The sequence below is a fragment of the Labrus bergylta genome, chromosome 2 (genome assembly GCF_963930695.1).
Source record: "Labrus bergylta chromosome 2, fLabBer1.1, whole genome shotgun sequence".
Classification (NCBI taxonomy): domain Eukaryota; kingdom Metazoa; phylum Chordata; class Actinopteri; order Labriformes; family Labridae; genus Labrus; species Labrus bergylta.
In genome coordinates, this window is record NC_089196.1 from 11,320,059 (window position 1) to 11,338,639 (window position 18,581).

At 41.9% G+C, this 18,581-nt stretch overlaps 2 protein-coding genes across 2 annotated transcripts in view; one reads left to right on the plus strand and one right to left on the minus strand.

Moving 5' to 3' along the window:
* LOC110002880 (probable E3 ubiquitin-protein ligase HECTD4) overlaps window positions 1-12,779 on the plus strand; it is a 36,294-nt gene extending 23,515 nt beyond the window's left edge. The window contains exons 53-76 of the mRNA XM_065964680.1: window positions 534-671; window positions 853-989; window positions 1,490-1,650; window positions 1,735-1,916; window positions 2,002-2,207; window positions 2,294-2,424; window positions 2,516-2,721; window positions 2,837-3,016; window positions 3,458-4,845; window positions 4,932-5,139; window positions 5,219-5,442; window positions 5,622-5,767; window positions 5,860-5,963; window positions 6,231-6,354; window positions 6,839-7,029; window positions 7,135-7,281; window positions 7,392-7,511; window positions 7,620-7,775; window positions 7,881-7,984; window positions 8,305-8,526; window positions 8,606-8,772; window positions 8,873-9,068; window positions 9,811-10,033; window positions 10,500-12,779. Of these exons, the coding sequence (XP_065820752.1) occupies window positions 534-671; window positions 853-989; window positions 1,490-1,650; window positions 1,735-1,916; window positions 2,002-2,207; window positions 2,294-2,424; window positions 2,516-2,721; window positions 2,837-3,016; window positions 3,458-4,845; window positions 4,932-5,139; window positions 5,219-5,442; window positions 5,622-5,767; window positions 5,860-5,963; window positions 6,231-6,354; window positions 6,839-7,029; window positions 7,135-7,281; window positions 7,392-7,511; window positions 7,620-7,775; window positions 7,881-7,984; window positions 8,305-8,526; window positions 8,606-8,772; window positions 8,873-9,068; window positions 9,811-10,033; window positions 10,500-10,636 (5,198 nt within the window). The 3' untranslated portion in view covers window positions 10,637-12,779. The remainder of the gene's footprint in view (window positions 1-533; window positions 672-852; window positions 990-1,489; window positions 1,651-1,734; window positions 1,917-2,001; window positions 2,208-2,293; window positions 2,425-2,515; window positions 2,722-2,836; window positions 3,017-3,457; window positions 4,846-4,931; window positions 5,140-5,218; window positions 5,443-5,621; window positions 5,768-5,859; window positions 5,964-6,230; window positions 6,355-6,838; window positions 7,030-7,134; window positions 7,282-7,391; window positions 7,512-7,619; window positions 7,776-7,880; window positions 7,985-8,304; window positions 8,527-8,605; window positions 8,773-8,872; window positions 9,069-9,810; window positions 10,034-10,499) is intronic.
* A 2,930-nt stretch (window positions 12,780-15,709) lies between these two features.
* LOC110002878 (L-serine dehydratase/L-threonine deaminase) lies at window positions 15,710-18,361 on the minus strand. The gene is made up of 8 exons (XM_020658546.2): window positions 18,235-18,361; window positions 17,961-18,124; window positions 17,828-17,867; window positions 17,590-17,729; window positions 17,261-17,352; window positions 16,563-16,790; window positions 16,342-16,466; window positions 15,710-16,242 (listed from the first exon to the last, which is right to left on the minus strand). Exons 2-8 carry the CDS (start codon window positions 18,111-18,113, stop codon window positions 16,049-16,051), a joined length of 972 nt encoding a protein of 323 aa, XP_020514202.1. The 5' UTR covers window positions 18,114-18,124; window positions 18,235-18,361; the 3' UTR covers window positions 15,710-16,048.
* Between the last annotated feature and the right edge of the window lie 220 nt (window positions 18,362-18,581).

Sequence of the window (18,581 nt, forward strand, 5' to 3'; positions counted from 1 at the left end):
AAAGTTGCTAAGTTTTGAATACAAGTGTTATGAATAAGCACACAAAATGACAACAGTTAATTTACAGTAATGTTCAACAATGTGTTAAATGGGAAGAAGCTCAAACATGTTGATGTATGTCAAAACACTAAAACTCAAAACTTACAGCTTCCATCAACCCTACTCTTATATACCACCTCTTAAAGGCTTCCTTCTCTTTTAGAATCCATGTTCCTTCTTCCTACTTTATGGCTGATTATCCATGTTGGCCATGTTATAAACACAATTCTCAGTTAATGATCCTTTAATTAAACAGAGCAAGGTTTCTGTATGGTTGTTTTAAAGCTTAATTAAACATTAAATCCATTGAAACGAGTTAATCACTCCTTTATTGAATTTATAGAGTAAGATTGATCAGACTTTTTTAAATGACAGTTTGTGTAATTTGTGAACTAATTTGAGTCAATACTTTACTGAACAGAATCTGGTAATGTAGGTAAAACAAAGATAGATTTGAGACTCTTTATCTCCATGGTGTATTTTGTTGAAAACAGGCATGGTTGACATCGCAAGACAGACAGTGGAGTTCCTTTATGAAGAGAATGGTGGCATTCCTCGTGACCTCTACCTCCCTACAATTGAGGATATCAAGGATGAGGCCAACAAGTTCACCATTGACAAAGTCCGCAAAGGTACCACTCACTTTCATCACTATTCCTACACACTTTAAGAAAATGAGTTAACTTCAGGTTCCAACCTGAGTAAGCGCTGTATCAGAACTGTTTACCTGACACATTGTACTCTGCATATCAAAGTCATCTGTAGCCTTCTTCACATCAATTTACCTGCATGATCATTTTTCTTCTTACATAGGATTGACCGTGGTGATCCGCTGTCCAGACAGCAACAACACCAACAGCACAACGGGAGGAACTGCCCTTCCCAAGTTTGCTATCCGGGGCATGTTGAAGACGTTTGGTTTACATGGGGTAGTGCTGGACGTGGACTCAGTGAGTACAACATTTTATTCTTCAAGTGGAAAGGAATTGACAAACTGTAACTAGTTTGAATGGGAATTAATGAATCAGAATCAGAATCAGAATCAGGTTTTATTGCCAAGTACATTTACACATACAAGGAATTTGACTTGGTGTATTGGTGCTAAGCAATTAACAGGGAAATAAAGTAGAACTAGCAACAACTTAAATAATACAGTATAAGAAGCTATTACAATATATAAAATAGAATTTAAAAATGTAAAATATAAAAACTAAAAAGTAAAAAAATACAAACTGTGCAGTCGACAATGAGATAAACTCTTACAGTGTATGTAACCTACTCCCAGAGTGCATGAATGGAATGATTACCTTTACTCAGGTTGTCTTTCATTCAGAAGATAAAAACAGCCAATATATTTTGTAATTGTTAGAAATGGTAGAGAGGATTTGCATTACACAAAATGAATGCTTGTCTCAGTGTATTTGTGCATTGTTACGTTCATCTTGTCCAGGTGAATGAGCTTGTACAGGTCGAGACGTACCTGCGCAGTGAGGGGGTGCTGGTGAGGTACTGGTATCCTATTGAGATGCTGGAGCGCCCGCCTGCTGGATCTCGACGTACTGCGGCTAACGGCTTAGTCTCACTGGACAGCAGCAACATTCAGATTCACAGGTAATGTAAGATCTTTATGGAGATGAGCAGAATGTAAATGAGTCCTGTGCCAAAAATGAAATGTGTTTTACTGCTCTGCTGTAGGGAACTGCTCCGCTCTGAGAGTGCGCTGGCTCGGTTATACTGCCGAATGGCCCTGCTCAACATCTTTGCTCCCAAGAGTCCCCACACCTTTACTCGTCTCTTCCACATACCTGCCATCCGTGACATCACCTTAGAACACCTGCAGCTACTGTCTAACCAGCTGCTAGCTCCGCCTCTTCCAGGTGAGTGTTAATCTTGTTTCAGAATAGCTCCATCTTTCAGTGTAATTTTTCTGTTCTTATTGCTCTAATGTTGTTCTTCCTGCAGATGGCACTATTAGCTCTAGTTCTATCCTACTGGCCCAGTCATTGCTTAATAACCTCCAGGGTCAGAGTTGCTCTCCTTCAGACCTGTTCTACCAGGGCAATGCGCAGCCAATCCAAGAGTGGCTGACCGTAGCCATCACCCGTGCCTTGCATCAAGGAGAGGAGAGCCTGCTGGAGCTCACAAAGCAGATCTGCTGCTTCCTGCAGGTCAGCTCTACTTATTAGTGCGTCATTGAATTAATAATTCTGTCTGCAAGGTTGCTTATTTATTGAAATACCTCTCACTTTGACAGAACGCACCAGAGCAGTTTACATCTGAAGAGTTCCCTGTGACCGAGTCAAAGGTTAGCATGGATGTCAGTTTTCCAGGTGCTGCCTTTGTGATTGTATCCTGCAAGGAGAGTCAGCTGGGCTGCCGCAAGGAGTGAGTTACTCAAAATAAACACTCATTTATTACCATTTCTTTTCCTGTTACTTCTAAAAAAATGATATCCTCCTTGTTTCCACTCCACTAGCTCCAGCCTTTACAAGGCTCCCTGGGCTCGAGTCATGGTGTATGGTCTTGGTCACAAAGTGCGTAGAAATGGTCAACTGAATCTGATGGAGGCGGTGTGTTATCCTCTGGATGCTTCACCTACCAACACAGGCCTTACTCCCCCTCCAACCACCAACCAGTACCCTACTGTTATCATTCCCACTGATAAAGTGCACATCAAACTAGGTGAGTATTCAACTGCCTGAAGGAAAATCATATTGACTGCTTTTACCTTTCATTAAAAGCAGAAGTTGTTACAGGACAAAATGTTATTAAAATTCCCCCCTCGTGTTGATTGTAGGGGTGTCGCCCCCTCCTGGTGCTGTGCTGGTGCTGCACTCCTTGCCACTGGAGTTTCCTCTGGCCATGGCTTTTGCAGAGCAGCTGTTGACGTGGAAGCTTGGAGAGGGCGGCGAGCATTCGGAGGATGAGCTTGACACGGTGCCCTCGTCTGTGCTGCTGCAGGTTGTAGAACTATTAGGTAGGTTGAAGCACGATTTATATAGAACTTCACTAACCTGTCTATTGATACGTACTTGGTCATGAAATACGTATCTATCTCCTATAGAAACAGTTTGCCCAGTAATACACAAAGCATGCACCAAGTATATATGTATATTGTAAATATTCTGACATAATATTCTTATATAAAATGAGTTTATTATTTAATTTCTTTGACAGATGTGTCATTTCTTTCATTTTTTACACTCTTTATGCAACAGGACAACAATTTCATTGACAAGAAACATAAATTCTGATTGTATTTTAAGTGGTAAAATCTCTCTCAATTCTTTATTGTACTTTACTTCAAGCTCCAATTTTTATTAAAGATTTTATTAAGTTTTCTTCTTAATAGATCATACATAACATAAATGCATTATTCCCAACTTTGCTGTTTTCTCTGTCATTGTTTTTGTTTTAGGTGGTTTACTTTGGACCACTGATCTGGCACCGTCAATTAAAGAGCTCGTCTTTCACTTGCTGGCTGAGCTTTTGCGAAAGATCCACCACTTGGAGCAGCGCAAGAGCCCTGCTGGTCTGTCCAGCTCCATAGCTCTGTTGCTGAACCCCTGCCTCGCTGTGCTCATGGCCCTGCAGACAGAACTGCGCAAGCTCTATGATCGGGAGACTCAGGGATGGACGGCCGGAGGGGCTGGAGCAGGAGGGTCCTCCTCTGGAGGCATTGCATTGGCTCTGGGGGCCGAGCAGAGTCGGTTCTCCACCTACTTTCATGCTCTGATGGAGGTGTGTCTGGCTGTAGCGGAGGTGACACTACCCCTTAATGTTGGTGGCTCTTCAGTGGGAGCTTTGTCTTCCACCAGCGCTCCTAACCTCAGTGACTCTTCTTCATCCTCGTCATCATCTCCAGGCCAGACACCACAGAGCCCCAGTCTGCTGTCCAAACGTAAGAAGGTGAAGATGAAGCGTGAGAGAGCAGCAGCTGCGGTGGCAGCAGCAGTTTCTGGGAAACGAGGAAGTGGAGGTGCACGGCTATCAGAGAGTGACAGCGCCCTGCTGAACATGGCTGGAAGTAAACCTGAGGACATGCTCTGGTTTCATCGCTGCCTCACTCTCCTGATGATCCTTCGACATCTTGCAAACAAAGATCCGCAGGGCTTAAGTGTGACCAGCGATGCAGTCACAGATGCCTGCCAGGCATTGGTGGGCCCCACCGCCCACAGTCGCTTGCTGGTGCTCTCAGGTATCCCCACACACCTGGAGGAGGCCGTGGTCAGAAATGCTATCCGCAGGGCTTGTAATGCACATGGAGGTCTCTTCAAAGATGAAGTCTTCATCCCTCTGCAGGAGGAGGACCCAAAGAAGCCCAAAGCTGTAGGCACTCATGATGGCAAAGCGGGTCCTGAACCTGAGCGTCCCTTCCCGAACAGCTTAGGTCCTGAGAGTCCTGACAGCTCCAGCAGCGTGACTCCAGCCATGAGTGTGAGCGCTTCAGCGTCTACTAGCCAGACATCCATCTGCAGCTCCTCTCAGGGAGTCTCCCGCACCGCCAGTGAACTTTCTGTCGATCAGGAGATGTTAGCTGTTCCACCTCTAACCCCTGCTGCTGCGGCTTCAGCTGTTACATCCCCTCAGCAGGGACCCCTGGACCCCCAAACTGTTTCTAGTCAGGAGAGTCTGGATACTTCCCTGTGTAGCACAGGAAGCTTGGGGAGTCTGGGCAGCTTAGGGGAGCCTGTGGACAGCGCAGAAACACCGTCAGTGTCAGAAGGGGGCTCTATGAATACAGTCACCTCACTGGAGAGCAATGCAGTCATGGCCAGGCCCATCAAGGGTTACGCGGTCATTGAGGTAGGTAGATCAAGAAAGACATTGTAGATCCACACTGTTTGATTTTGTTTTGTTATAAGTGAGTATTCTTGCTTTGCTGATCATAGGTGCGCTCTCGGGCCAAAGTGGAAAAAATCCGTGCCAGTCTTTTCAACAGCAGTGACCTGATTGGCCTGTCCAGTCTGGAAGGTGAAGATGAGCTAATGGAGCTGACCAATGAGGAGATCCTTACAGCCTCCAGTGTTAACCAAAGCCTGTTTGACACACAGGGAAGCTCGGCCCTGGAGGACTACTTCCTGGACAAGTCACTCAGGGGTTGGTGTTGGATATTTATATTGGTTTTGCATTAGTTCTGTGAGCATAGAATCTAAACTGATATGTCTTCATGTTTCAGGGGAAAAGCTTGTACCTGGAGCACGAGATATCCTCACAGACATCTTTAAGAGCTGTGTGCACTCAGAGCAGATGCTTAGCCTCACACCAACAAAACCGGTTAAAGTGTCAGACATTTACCTCAGCAAGGAGCAGATCAACTCTCAGACACCAGGGAACCTACTGCATACTTTCTTCACCAATGTTAGGCCTCCAAAGAAAGTACTGGAGGACCAACTTACTCAGGTATACCACATAATGCCAGAGAGTGTTCATAAGGCTGGAATTTAGTAAACTGTTGGCTAAATCTTCAAATGATCTTGTTTTGTGATCAGATTTCCAGCCCAAGTCCCTCTTGCTTCCTTAATTGTTAACAATTGTTAACAATTGATATTTACCTCTTTCAAAAATCTTTGTTTGTATAGATTCTAAGAAAGTATGGCACCCCAAAGCCCAATAAGAACAAATACAGCAAAGCAGGAAAGGAACAGCATCAAGGCAAGGTTGTGAGCACCAAGAGGCCAATCACCAAACCTCCAACCAAGGAAAAGTCTGTGCTGAACAGTGTCAGGTGAGGTTTTTTCCCCATACACTTTTATACGGTATGTTTACACTCTTAACACAGTAACTAAATTATATTTGATGGTCTTTTCCCTTTGCCAGAACTGCTCTAAGCGAGAAGAAGACGGTCCTGAAGCCTAAATCTCCCGAGAAATCCAGACCTGAGGAGAAAGATGTGGAAAAATCCCCTGCAAAGAAAACTGAAGGTTGGCAGTAGTCACACATAAGGATTCATCACATGATATAGATATTTCACAGAAGTAAATATAACCAGTTGTTGTCTTTGAATAACCAGCAGTTAAATGTGTCTTGGTCTGTTTTTGGTGTATGTAAAACAGATGTATCATGTTGTAGTTAACTCTGCTAACCTCTCGTGAACCTGCCATGACGCTCTTCTACATCACAGTAGTAAACTTAGGTCCTATTTCGAAACCACGAGCTGTGACCCTCACATACCACTGTGTTTTCTTTAGTCCCAGAGGAGAAATTCCTGACACTGGAAGGCTTCCATAAATTTGCTGTTGACCGTGCCAAGCAGGACATACGTAGTGTCTGGAGGGCAATTTTGGCTTGTGGTTATGATCTCCACTTTGAAAGGTGAGACTTGCTAAGTTCAAACCCCAATAACCAATGCTTAGTCTGCTGTAACTCAAATTCTCCCACACAAGCAATCCTGGAAGCAAACATGTTGCTAGTCACTTCTGACTCAACATTTTTTCAGGCAATTTCTCTTTTTAATTAGACAAGAGAAAGCAGACAAAATAGCTTGGAGGTTTTTTTTTTTTAACATAAAACCATCAACTAATCTATGACTGAATTGAGTACAGTTTTTTTAGAATTTTTATATATCAGACCTAATCATTTTCTAAAGGGATTGTTTGACATACTAACAGAATGTGCAGTTAGACAATGGGAGTTTATTTTGTCTCGTGTAATGGAGAAGAAAGCACAACAAAAGATTATGTGTTGGCATGGCATGTTAGGAATTTTAAGGTTCATATTAGATAAATTGTTGACAGGTATTGTCGTGACTAAATGCTCTTTGAGTTCTCGATGTCACTGTGGCTGTTCTCTTTCCTAGATGCACCTGTATAGACACTCGTCACGCCCAGAAGGCTTGCAGGAAGTGGAGCCTGGAGATGGACGTGGCATTGGTCCAGTACATCAACAGACTCTGCCGTCACCTGGCAATCACACCAGCCAGACTACACCCACATGAAGTCTACCTGGACTCCTGCGATACTGCTGATCCTCGTGTGGCCTGCCTGCTCAGTGAGTAAACAATACACTGTCTGATGGTAATCATTGCTGTAAATAGTCTTCTATCTCTAAGTTAACCTTTTTATTTCCAATGTTTGTTTGATTGTTTGTTTCTAGACGTGCCGGTGGAGAGCCTGCGCTTACGTTTTGCACTGCTTCAGTCGCTCAACAACACTCTGGAGAGTTTCTTCCTTCCTCTGGTGGAGCTGAGACAGACACAGACCTATCAGAACAGCATCGCAGCGCTGCTATGTGAAGCTAAAGGTGAGCAGGATCTCAGCACAGCCTTTTAAAAAACAAATGTCTGAACTGAAGGAAAGTGAATCTGATCAGATCTTCACCTTTTCATCTCTTCATCCTCTGTCTGGTTCCAGGTCTTATCTTCTATGACACTAAGGTGACTGTAATGAACAGAGTACTGAATGCTACAGTACAGCGAACGGCCGATCATGCTGCTCCGGAAATTACTCTGGACCCTCTGGAGATTGTGGGAGGTATTCATACCTTTCACTTGTTCATTTGTTTATTATGTTACATTTTGTATCACTTCATGTGGACCTTCTCAAACATCCTGTCTTGTGTCTCTTTCACCTGTTCTTCAGGTGAGATCAGATCATCAGAGAACACATATTTCTGCCAGGCAGCACGTCAGCTGTCTTGTGTGCCATCTTCTCAGCTTTGTGTGAAACTTGCAAGTGGAGGTGACCCGACCTATGCCTTCAACATCCGCTTCACTGGAGAGGAAGTTCATGGCACAAGTAAGAGTTTCTCTTTCACATCTTTTTCTGTACTGTGTTTCAGTCCTGTGTTCGTAGAGATTTCTTTTCTGGCCTAACTGCAGCTTTGATTAATCTGCCTCTCAGGTGGCTCCTTCAGACATTTCCTCTGGCAGGTGTGTAAGGAGTTACAGAGTTCTGCTCTCTCACTGCTGCTCCCCTGCCCCAGTGCTGCAGCCAACCGTAACAAGGTAAGATTGTTTTTTTATTTCTGACATGTTTCACTGTGTGCTCTGCTCAACAGTATTGTTCTTTCCAACAAAGTATGTACAGCAATTTCATGTCTGTGCCTGACACTGCATAAATACGGTACTTAATGTTTAATGTCTTTTTCATGGATAATGTTTTGACTACGAGAACATGACAGTAGACTGAAGGGAAATCTTAGGGAGCCAAGACGAAACAGAACTGAATGTTCCCTTATGAGCACAATGTCAAAGAAGCAGCCTCTTTGAGTGTCACTGGCACAGTAAAGTCAACAGTAATCATTGTTGTTGTCTGCTTCCCTCAGGGCAAGTACATCCTTACACCCTGTCCTATCAGCTACGCAGAGGAACAGTTGTTGCACTTCTTTGGTCAACTTTTGGGCATAGCCATCCGCGCAGATGTGCCGCTTCCTTTGGACCTGCTGAGCTCCTTTTGGAAGGGTCTGGTGGGCGAGCCCCTCGACCCAGAGCAGGACCTGCAGGAAGCTGATGTGCTCACCTTCAACTATGTCAAGAAGTTTGAAAATGTAAGTGAACAGTAATGTTTGCCCTTGTGTCTTTACCTGATAACACATGTTCGATTAACCTGTGTTTCTCACCCTGCAGGTGAGTGATGAGACGGAGCTGGAGGCCCTGTGTGCTGAGATCTCCTCCCAGCACCATTCAGGAGAAAGCCCAGACTCCCCCAGCCGGCCCTGCTGCACCTTCACCTACGTCACTATGACAGGTGATGAGGTGGAGCTTTGTCAGGGGGGCCGCAGCCTCATCGTCAGGTACAGAAAACTTGCTAAGAATATCTTGGTTTTTCTCATTATAGTCTGCTGACCTCTTGTTTTATATATTGTATGTGTTTGTTTTTGTGTGTATGCTAAGCTGGGAGAATAAGGATGTGTATGCGCGGGCGGTGCGAAGCCTTCGTCTGAGGGAGCTGCTAAACATTGAGTGCATGACAGCAGTGCGTGCAGGACTTGGCTCCATCATTCCTCTGCAGCTGCTCACCATGCTCAGTCCGCTACAGATGGAGCTGCGTACCTGCGGCCTGCCTTATATCAACCTGGAGTTCCTGAAGGTAATTCATATATTTGATCAACTCCGTTATGTGCACCTCCCCTGTAATATTACACTGTTGATAAATGACAGATCTAGGAATTAATTAACAAGTTCTTAAACTCTTTTTATTTACCTTATTTATTGAATTAGGACAGTACACATTAATACACATCAGCATCAACTGTAAATATGCCGTAATTAGTTCTAAAGCAGGTACTGGCAAAAAACTTCAATAACATATCAGAATCCATTTCATTAACACTCTATTTCAGTACTCTTCACTGTAGGTGTTCATTAGATCAAATTATTACATGACTGTGTTATATACTTGATTCTGATTGGCCAATTCCACATAGCAGCCCTTGACTGTGTTTTTAGAAGAACAAACAGTTAACAAGAAAAGTCGAAGGTTGCTAGGCTAGCGGCTAGGTGATATAATGCTGTTGAAAGACTGGTGAATGGAAAAGAAAATTATGCACACAAACTCTTGACAAAGATGAGGCATGAGTAATGAAAGCTAGTTTAGCTTATTTTATGATGTTTACAGAGTTCACTGTTTCCATGAACGCCGCTCTTAATCAATGAAATAATTTGCAAGTCTATAAGCAGTATCATGTGTAGTGAGTGGGTTTTTACAGCTGAAGAACCCCTTTCAGAGTGAGACAAGACCACAGCTCAACCTACTGGGTTCTATTCAGCGATTACAACCTGCTCACTATACATTATCCCTTACTCAAAGTGCTCTCTCTCTCCCTCTGTAGGCTCACACCATGTATCAGGTGGGACTGATGGAGACAGACCAGCACATCGAGTTCTTCTGGGCTGCCCTGGAGATGTTCACTCAGGAGGAGCTCTGCAAGTTCATCAAGTTTGCCTGTAACCAGGAGCGCATACCGTTCACCTGCCCTTGCAAGGATGGGGGGCCCGACACCGCCCACGTTCCTCCTTACCCTATGAAGATCGCTCCTCCTGATGGAGCTGCAGGTAAAAAGCTAACGGGGTTTCCTAATGGATTGATCTGACACAGAGGCTGCTATCTGTGGATGTTGTTCCTCTGAGTGCAGAAAGCTGATAGTGATGGTCAGAGCAGCGCGTCTTGTCTTGCAACCAAAGACAGACTTTGAACATTTAGTTGTAAACAGCATGCGTAGATGTGTTTGTGAATCAGTGGTTCTCTCCAGCATTTACAATTGAGAAGACAGGCTGATAGATTTCTTTCTCGGTAGCAGCATATCTTCTACGTTCCTAAGTCACCATTTAAAACGCGGTCTACAGCAAAAAGGGGGTTCCTTATGATAAGATAAAAGCTTTACTACTCACTTTTATCTTGGAACAAGCTTATTATCACCAACACTTGTTACACAGCATTCTCCAACAACAGAGTAACAACACCCATTATGTAAGTTAAGTACCAGCTGATTATAGACCTTGATTTTTTTTCCTTTTCCAGGTCAGCCGGACTCGCGCTACATTCGCGTGGAGACCTGCATGTTCATGGTGAAACTGCCCCAGTACACATCTCTGGATGTGATGCTGGAGAAACTACGATACGCCATCCACTACCGCGAGGACCCTCTCAGCGGCTAAGACCACTTGACAACCAGACTTGACAAGCGCATATACCTGCTCTCCTGCACCCACGTTATTTTGACCCCCTCCTCCCCTCATCCCCACATTGCTGGACCCTCCTCCAAGACAGACCACAGTCCCTTCTGTTCTGCTGCTTCTTTAAGAGTGAATTTTGTTCAATTTTGTTTTATTTTGGGTGATGCTTTGCATGTTTATACCTTCTTTAATTTAACCATTGTTCACACAATCCCTACATTTTATGATTACCTTTGATGCATCTTTTTGTGTTGAATTCAGGGAAGATAATCTGAACTAGCATTGACACAGTTAACAAGTGTCTGCTCTGGTTGCACTGATTTTTAGGGTGGCATTGAAGTGAACTGTGACAGCTTTGTTTTCCCCTTAACTTTGAAAGAGGGGATTACGTCAACTTCTGTGAACTTAACAGCTAAATGGGATGACTTCAGATCTGCACTTTACAGTCGCAGGATCAATTTCATAACTTATTTGTCTGCGGCATCATTAAAGTATTGTACGCTTGGCTTCAGCCAAAAAGAGCTCTTCTCAGAGTTGCTGAACATGCGTGTGTGTGAAAGCAACAAACAAACTGTTACTATCCTAATGCTTAACCTTGCTGCCTCCCTCTGTCTCCCTTCTGTGGAGCTGATCTTAAACATGCCTTTGCTGTATGAGTCTCTCTCTCTAGAGGCCGACACTGGTTGTGTGTGTAAAAAAAGAAAGCCCAAATGATCTTTTTAGATATTATCTTGTCTTCTGAGACAGATATACGACTTCCAGCAGGAAATAAAATCTGTGATGCTGCCTATTTTTTGAACATGTCAGCTCTGAGCAGGCATAAGATGTGAACAAGTGCTGTATAGGATATTATGTAGTTTACTGCCTGTTTTAAGAAATATGAACTGCTAATGGACAAGCTAACTTATGCCTATATAAACGGAATACATTTTATCCAAGTCTCCAAAAGAGAGGGTATTTAAGTCATGTAAAAAGTCATATTAATCTATAAGTTTATGAAAACGCTCTTTGATTTTTTTCATATATCAGAGTAGCTTTGGCAGCATGGTAGGTCGGGTTACATAAGAGAGGCCTGCTGGTTCTGATTTTCTGTATTGCAGGTGTGTAAAGCCTGTGTTGCTTTGTGGAAATGTGAGGAGATGTTCTCATGAGCTGCTCTTCCATGTTGTTTTCGTGCTACTGAATGTGCAACGACCCTGCCTCTGCCTCCCTCGCTCCCCAACATACACAACAAACACCCACACACCCACACACCCACACACACACACACACACACACACACACACAGGGGGAGGGGTGGCGGATTTCCTTGAATTCTGCCTTTTCTTTCTTTCTTTCTTTTTAAATAAAGGAAGATCAGGATTCTGCTTCTTTTATTTTTATTTGTTGATTTTATCCATAACCAAATGTTTAGCTGTGTAAAAAAAAATGAAATAGGAAAACAAGTGTAAATAAACTGAAGTTATGTTTGATGGCAGTTTTTATGAATTGCTAATTCACTTCACCTTATAATTTTGTTTGCACTACTCTTCCAAGAAAAAAAGATTCTAAAATGAGCAAACTAGGCGATGTCTGTTGGATATCCGGTTTGTTGTGTTGTTATTTTTTAATGACTTTTGGAAATACCAGTAATCTTATCACCTTTTGTCTTGTACTCAGATGGATTCAATTACTTCTACTCATGGTGAAACATGTTCTCTTGTGTGAGTCAAATCGCCATTTTACTTGGATAGAACTGAAAAACACAACAGCGTTATCGCATTGTTGAAATGCTTGCGAGTTTTGGCACAGTTCATTTGGAGGGTAACACAGCGCTGCTAACAGGGACGCTCTCTCTTCTTCCTCCTCCTCATGCAGGTGGTGTTGGTGGGAGGGGGGGGTGAGATGATAAGGTGAAAAAAAAAAGGACATATCCCAACAAAGAAGTGTTGCGGTAAAATGTGTGCTGTACATTTACTTGATATTTATTACAATTATTTATGGTTGCATTAACTTAACTTTTACTGTCTTACCTCTGCACATCAGAAACTTAACATATCTAAAATGGATTATACAGATGTAAAGAATCAGATGGCATTTGAGATTTCTGTGTCACAATAAAGAAATGTCTTCATGTACAAATACAGATGGTGTGTTTCTTTTATACTGCTGGGATTAATGTGTTTCTTAAGTGGTCATTAAATCAGTCTGTCAGACTGTATTTGTATTGAATTTTCATACCGGTTAATGCAACACAAAGTTCTGAAAATGAAGCAATTGATTGATAAGAGAACTTGGTGATCAGCAGCATTAAATGAAGATAAAGAACAGGAAATTACAAATATCATCATTGATGCCATAAATTTACATAGAGAAAACACCAAGGTGAGCTGGGAGGGAAATTAGAATTAGTTTAGAGTTCACTCACATATTCACAAAGACTTGTATCTGAATATTGTACAATAAAATAATAAAAAATAAATACATTTCACAAAGATCAACTTCAAGCTAAGGTGAGAAGCTTCATTTTGTATCGATGCCCCTGTAGACAAAGCTTGATTTCTAGTCTCTTTGTTGAATGTCCTGTACATGTCTAAGTGATGTCTCTGATGAAAAATCTCATCACGTTGTCGTTTAACAGTCAAACGTTTCACTCATCAAGTATCTTTACAGTGTTAAAAAAGGTCTGTTTCTGCAGCGTGCTATTAATCATTTTGTCACAAATACCCTGCAGCAGCAGTTACATGCATTAAAAAAAAACTGAATGGAAATGATCAACTTTTATATTAATGCTCTTGTTTCATTTGTAGGTCATATACAGGCATCAGTATTCATCTCAGTCTCTTTTATAACCTGCTAAAAATTCCCCACAGGAGCTTAAGTTACACAAATTGATTGAAAGAGAAATAAATCAAACAATATTTAAAGACAGAGATCAAAGTTCAAATACAAAAATAAACCAATAAAGTCAATAATAAAACTTAACTTAAAGCAATGCTAACATTTTAAATGCAGGGTAAATGTAATAAATGTATAGAAAAACCTCTGTTAAATGTCAGTCTGAAAATTAAAATACTATCTCAAAATAACCCCAAACAGCCTTTTACACACTTGAACACTGTTGACATGGTGTGGTGGATATGCCTGTTAAAACGCCAGCACAGACAATTAGATAGTATAGATCCTGATGAATGATACCCATGACGCATGTTCTGTCTCCTTCAGAACATGCTTGTTACATAAGGCCCATGCCACCAGCTCCTGTTATGTCACCACTGCTGGGTAAACCGGACACCTCTCCAGAGCAGCCAGTTCAGGACCAGGCCAGTTCCAGCTGGATCTGCAGTCATACTCCTCATTGACTCACAAGGCCTTTCAGCTCCATTGTGTGTTATTCAAAGAGAACAATCTGCAACTTTAGATGTTGTAAAAAGCACCAACCAGAAAAATGTGAAGGAATTGGGCAGATATTTCTGTGTCACACAAAAACCTTGGTTTATAGGTGTGTTGTGTAATGTGCTTATCTCTCCCAGATGAGCCACACTGTGGAGTACTAGTGGTATGTTCTCGCTGAAAATAATTCACAAAAAAACATCAGACCAGACCAACATCTTCAGCTTTTTAATTATTTTTTTCAATGAAAACTTCACATCATTTTCAATCCCAAGTAAACATATTTTCTCTCTGAGGAGGAATCCCTGGAATGTCCCCAGCATGCGGACTGGCTGGTTACAAAGCGAACCAATCAAATGCCTCCCCCTCAGACAGTTGTCTCCCCTCTTTCTGTCATAAGCCTCGTTTTAAAGACCCACCACTCGACCAATGAGCACCTTGGAAAAGTGCCACATCCCTTGCAATCTAGCCAATTAAGTGCTGGCATTTTGAGTTTATTGAAAAGACCTTTGCTGTGGTCGTGTGACATTTGGCTCACCCATTAACGACTTCTTAAGCAACCTTCAATAAAAAGAAGGCTACAGGGAAATTGACCTGACTGAAGTAGAAAGTTGTTGGTCAAATATGAAACTCTATTAAATCATTCATGAGGGATCACTGCTGCTAGAGGAGGAAATTCTGAATGCATCATGCATAAAGTACTCCCATCATTAAAACGTAAGCTCCTGAGGGAGGGGCAACTATTGATTTGTTGTACAAGAAATAATGTGATGTTATGGAAGATTTTAATTAACCTGTTGCCCAAAAATGAACCTAACATCCGCATTGTGTATGTCCTTTTATCAAGAGTTAAATGAAAAGTTTTCCAGAGGAAATGTTTGTATACATTATATAGACATACTACAGAGAGCCTAAAGTCCCAGACCTGTGTGCGCACAGGTTAATATCTTGTACACACAAGATAATTATTATCATACATACAATATTTTAACTTCTGTGCACAACATAACTTGCACAAACAATATAATTATCTCGTTCCCAAAGGTTATTATGTGAGCACAAGTTAATATCTTGTGCGTCCAAGATAATTTTTTTCCCTTTTGAGGACTTCAGGAGCTCCGTTACATCCAGAATACTCATTCTGACATGTTTACTTATGGTAGACACATTTATGAAACATTTTGTTCTTTCTTTGGTCGTGTGTTTCAAAGAGTTTTTTATGTCTTTTGTAATATATATGAACTTAAATCTTCTTTAGTGAAACTGTATTTTTGAGAATGATACTGATATATATAAGTATATTGGGCGTATAAATGATATGATCATAATAAAACAAACAATGTGTCAGACAAAATAAATCTGTCAGTGCTTTCTGTCTAAAATCCCTTGTAATGGTTATACGTTTTAATCATGTCAAGCTTAGCACTTATTACACACTGATAAGATATAACCTTAATAATCTAATATCAGCCTGGTCTGTTTATTACGCCAGCCTGAGAATAAAAACGGTGCTTTTGTAAATATCTTAGAGCAAACATTCACCAAGGAGAATTCCATTCATGTAATGTTTGTATGTGGGTTAAAGCTGTTGTTGTGAAGATCAATATCTGTGTTAAAAAAAAACATCTTCACGCATAAATCAGAAATGGTCAAAACAAAGGAAATAGTCTTATAGGCTAAAGATTCAGAAATATAATTTATTTATTTATTTTTTAAATACATTTTAAGTACAAAAGCAAAGGAACATAATACAACAACTTTTATAAACCAAGCATCCTCAATACAAATGCAAACTAAGTGTCTCAGTTACTTGAAAGAGTTCTCTAGTTTTTAAACAAAATAAAAAAAAATCCCTCCAGCAGCCTCTCACATTTGTCAGTCTCAGTGCTCAGTAGAGATTCACAGTCTGGAATGATTCGGTTTATGAAGCACATGAATAATTTAGGGGGGGGTTTATGGATTGAGACGAGCTGATGGAGGAACAGGGGAAAAGGTCAGGAGTACATGAGGTGGTCGGCCACGCTAGATAACACCCAGCTGTTTTTTCAGCCTCCTCAGCTGCTCCATGCTGATGTTGTTGCCGCCGCACACCACGATGACCACTGGGCCCAGGCTCCGTGCCAGCTTCCCCTCATCCTGCAACCTTTTGATAATGTCGCTGTACACAGCTGCCAGGGCCGCACCGCAGGCCGGCTCCACCAGGACCTTCTCATCGTCTGCAGAGAGAGAGAGCAGATATCAGAACGGATCAGGCCCAAAGCTCATTATTGGGCAATTTTATCTGCTCTGCATGTTAGGGTGCAGGTTGAACTCACCTACAAAGCGTTCCACAGCTTTCACAGCCTCCTGATCTGTGACCACTGCTGAGAAAACTGTATGCTCGTTCACCAGTTTAAAAGTCTGTGCAGAAACTCTTGTCAGACCCAACGTTGTTGCAACACTAGAGAGCAAAAAAAAAAAAACATCAGTCTAGTTTGGAAAAATCTTGGATATTGTTATCTTTTGGTATAAAATGCATGAAATTAGGTTTCTGTACCTGGTGATTTCAGGTAAAGTGACCAGCTCTCCTGCCTTCATTGCTGCATTGAGGCTGTGTGCTCCCATTGTTTCCATGGCTACAATGGGCACGTCAGCCCAGCCAGCACGCCGCAGCCCCTCCACCACTCCATTCAGCAGACCTCCGCCCCCCACTGACAACACTATCGCTCCTGGCTTCTCCCTCATGTCCTGTTCCAGCTCCCTCACCAGAGATGTGTGGCCTTCCCTGCACAGAAACACAACCAAATTCTGTCATTTTCTCAGGCGTTTATTGTCTTCTGATTTCAAAGGAGTACACATCAAAACATACAATAACATAGACAAAACCCCCTCTTCCCCACCACCAAATTGGACAAAGAAGAAAATTATTACAAATAATAAATCTAGATTCAAAATGATGTAGTGTATGGTCCTGGTTAAACACCTCGACAGTGACGTCATGTGTAAATTAATTATGAACGACTTAGCAGTGTGATAAGATACCACACATCTGGCATAACACCTCATTCAGCCTCTGCACCTGCTCCATGCATGATAAGACAGGTGTAACTATCAGTCATTTTGTAACAATCATACTTCCTTATCACTTCCCTCACTATCTTCTGATAACATATAGATTACTGTACAACACTCTGCGCACAAAGACTACAAAGTATGCAGTAACAATCTCTAAAGGACACAGGCTCTGAGTTTTACCAGATGAGAGGGTCGTCAAATGGGGAGATGAAAATCCAGCCACGGTTGTTTGCCACCAGCTGCTGTCCGTATTCCATGCTTTCATTTAAGGCCTGAAAAAGAAACAACTTGATTTAGTCTAATGTATCACATACATGTCTCTCTATTACATATATCTCTATTCTATGTACAAAAAGTAATAAGTAGGTGAAGAAAATTTTGAAATTTGAAATAGATGTGTGCATAATTCAACCAGTGTCCCGGATATCTTACATTTCTATTTATGATGTAAAAACATCTACTGTCATTGATGTGACGAGTGTTTTTAAGAACACGTGAGCTTTTCTCACCTTGCCATGGATTATCACATTGGCTCCCTCATCCTTCAGTCTCTCCACTGTTGGGTTTGGTGTAACACTTGGAACCACTATGGTTGCAGGAACTCCGAGCTGACGGGCAGAATAAGCTGCTGCCATCCCAGCGTTTCCTCCTGTTGTGGGCCCGAAAAAAAGAAACATTTCACTGTCAGACACACGAAGACAGGCAAAAATAAGTCTAAAGTTGATTCTTTCTAGCTTCAGTGCTCACCTGAACAGCAGACAAAACGCTCACATCCTCGCTCTGCCCACTAACGGGGAAAAAACAGCAGTCAAAATGTTAAAGTGACAATGGGAAAAACGGGAAAAAAAACCATATCATCCCAGAGACTAACAGTACTTACAGTTTTGCACAGGTGACCGATGCCCCTGATCTTGAAGGAGCCCGTGGGCTGAGATGAGTCCAGCTTGAGGTAAACAGAGGTCCCTGCTACTTTAGTGAGGACAAGGCTCTGTCTCACTGGAGTGGCCACATGTAGAGGCTGCTGGGTCTTCATCTTACTAAACACTACAGCAGAGAAACAATTTTCATGTGTCAAATAGACAATTCATTCCCCCTAAAAAGGACTACTATCTCTTTTCTCAAACACCATGAATAACCTGTATATGTCAACTTACCAGTCTCAGATGAATGTCAGGATGTGGAGATTGTTTTGGATATTGACCCCAAACTTCCTTATTTCTTATTTCTTGTCTCTTGCATTTGAAGTTTATATATGCACTTGGGCTGTGGGCTTGGCACATGAGGCCCACTTGTAGACCAATCAGCTTCAGGCATCCTGCCAAAAGACCCTCCCAAGACCGCGAGGAAGATGCATGATGAGGATGAATGACATTGTTTCCATTGAAATTCACTTTTTCTTAGACAACAAAAACATTTTTCCAGGATGATTCGGGTTCTGATGTAAGCTAGCAGATTCAAAATGTCTGGAATGATACGATAAGACAAATGTAAATAAAATAAA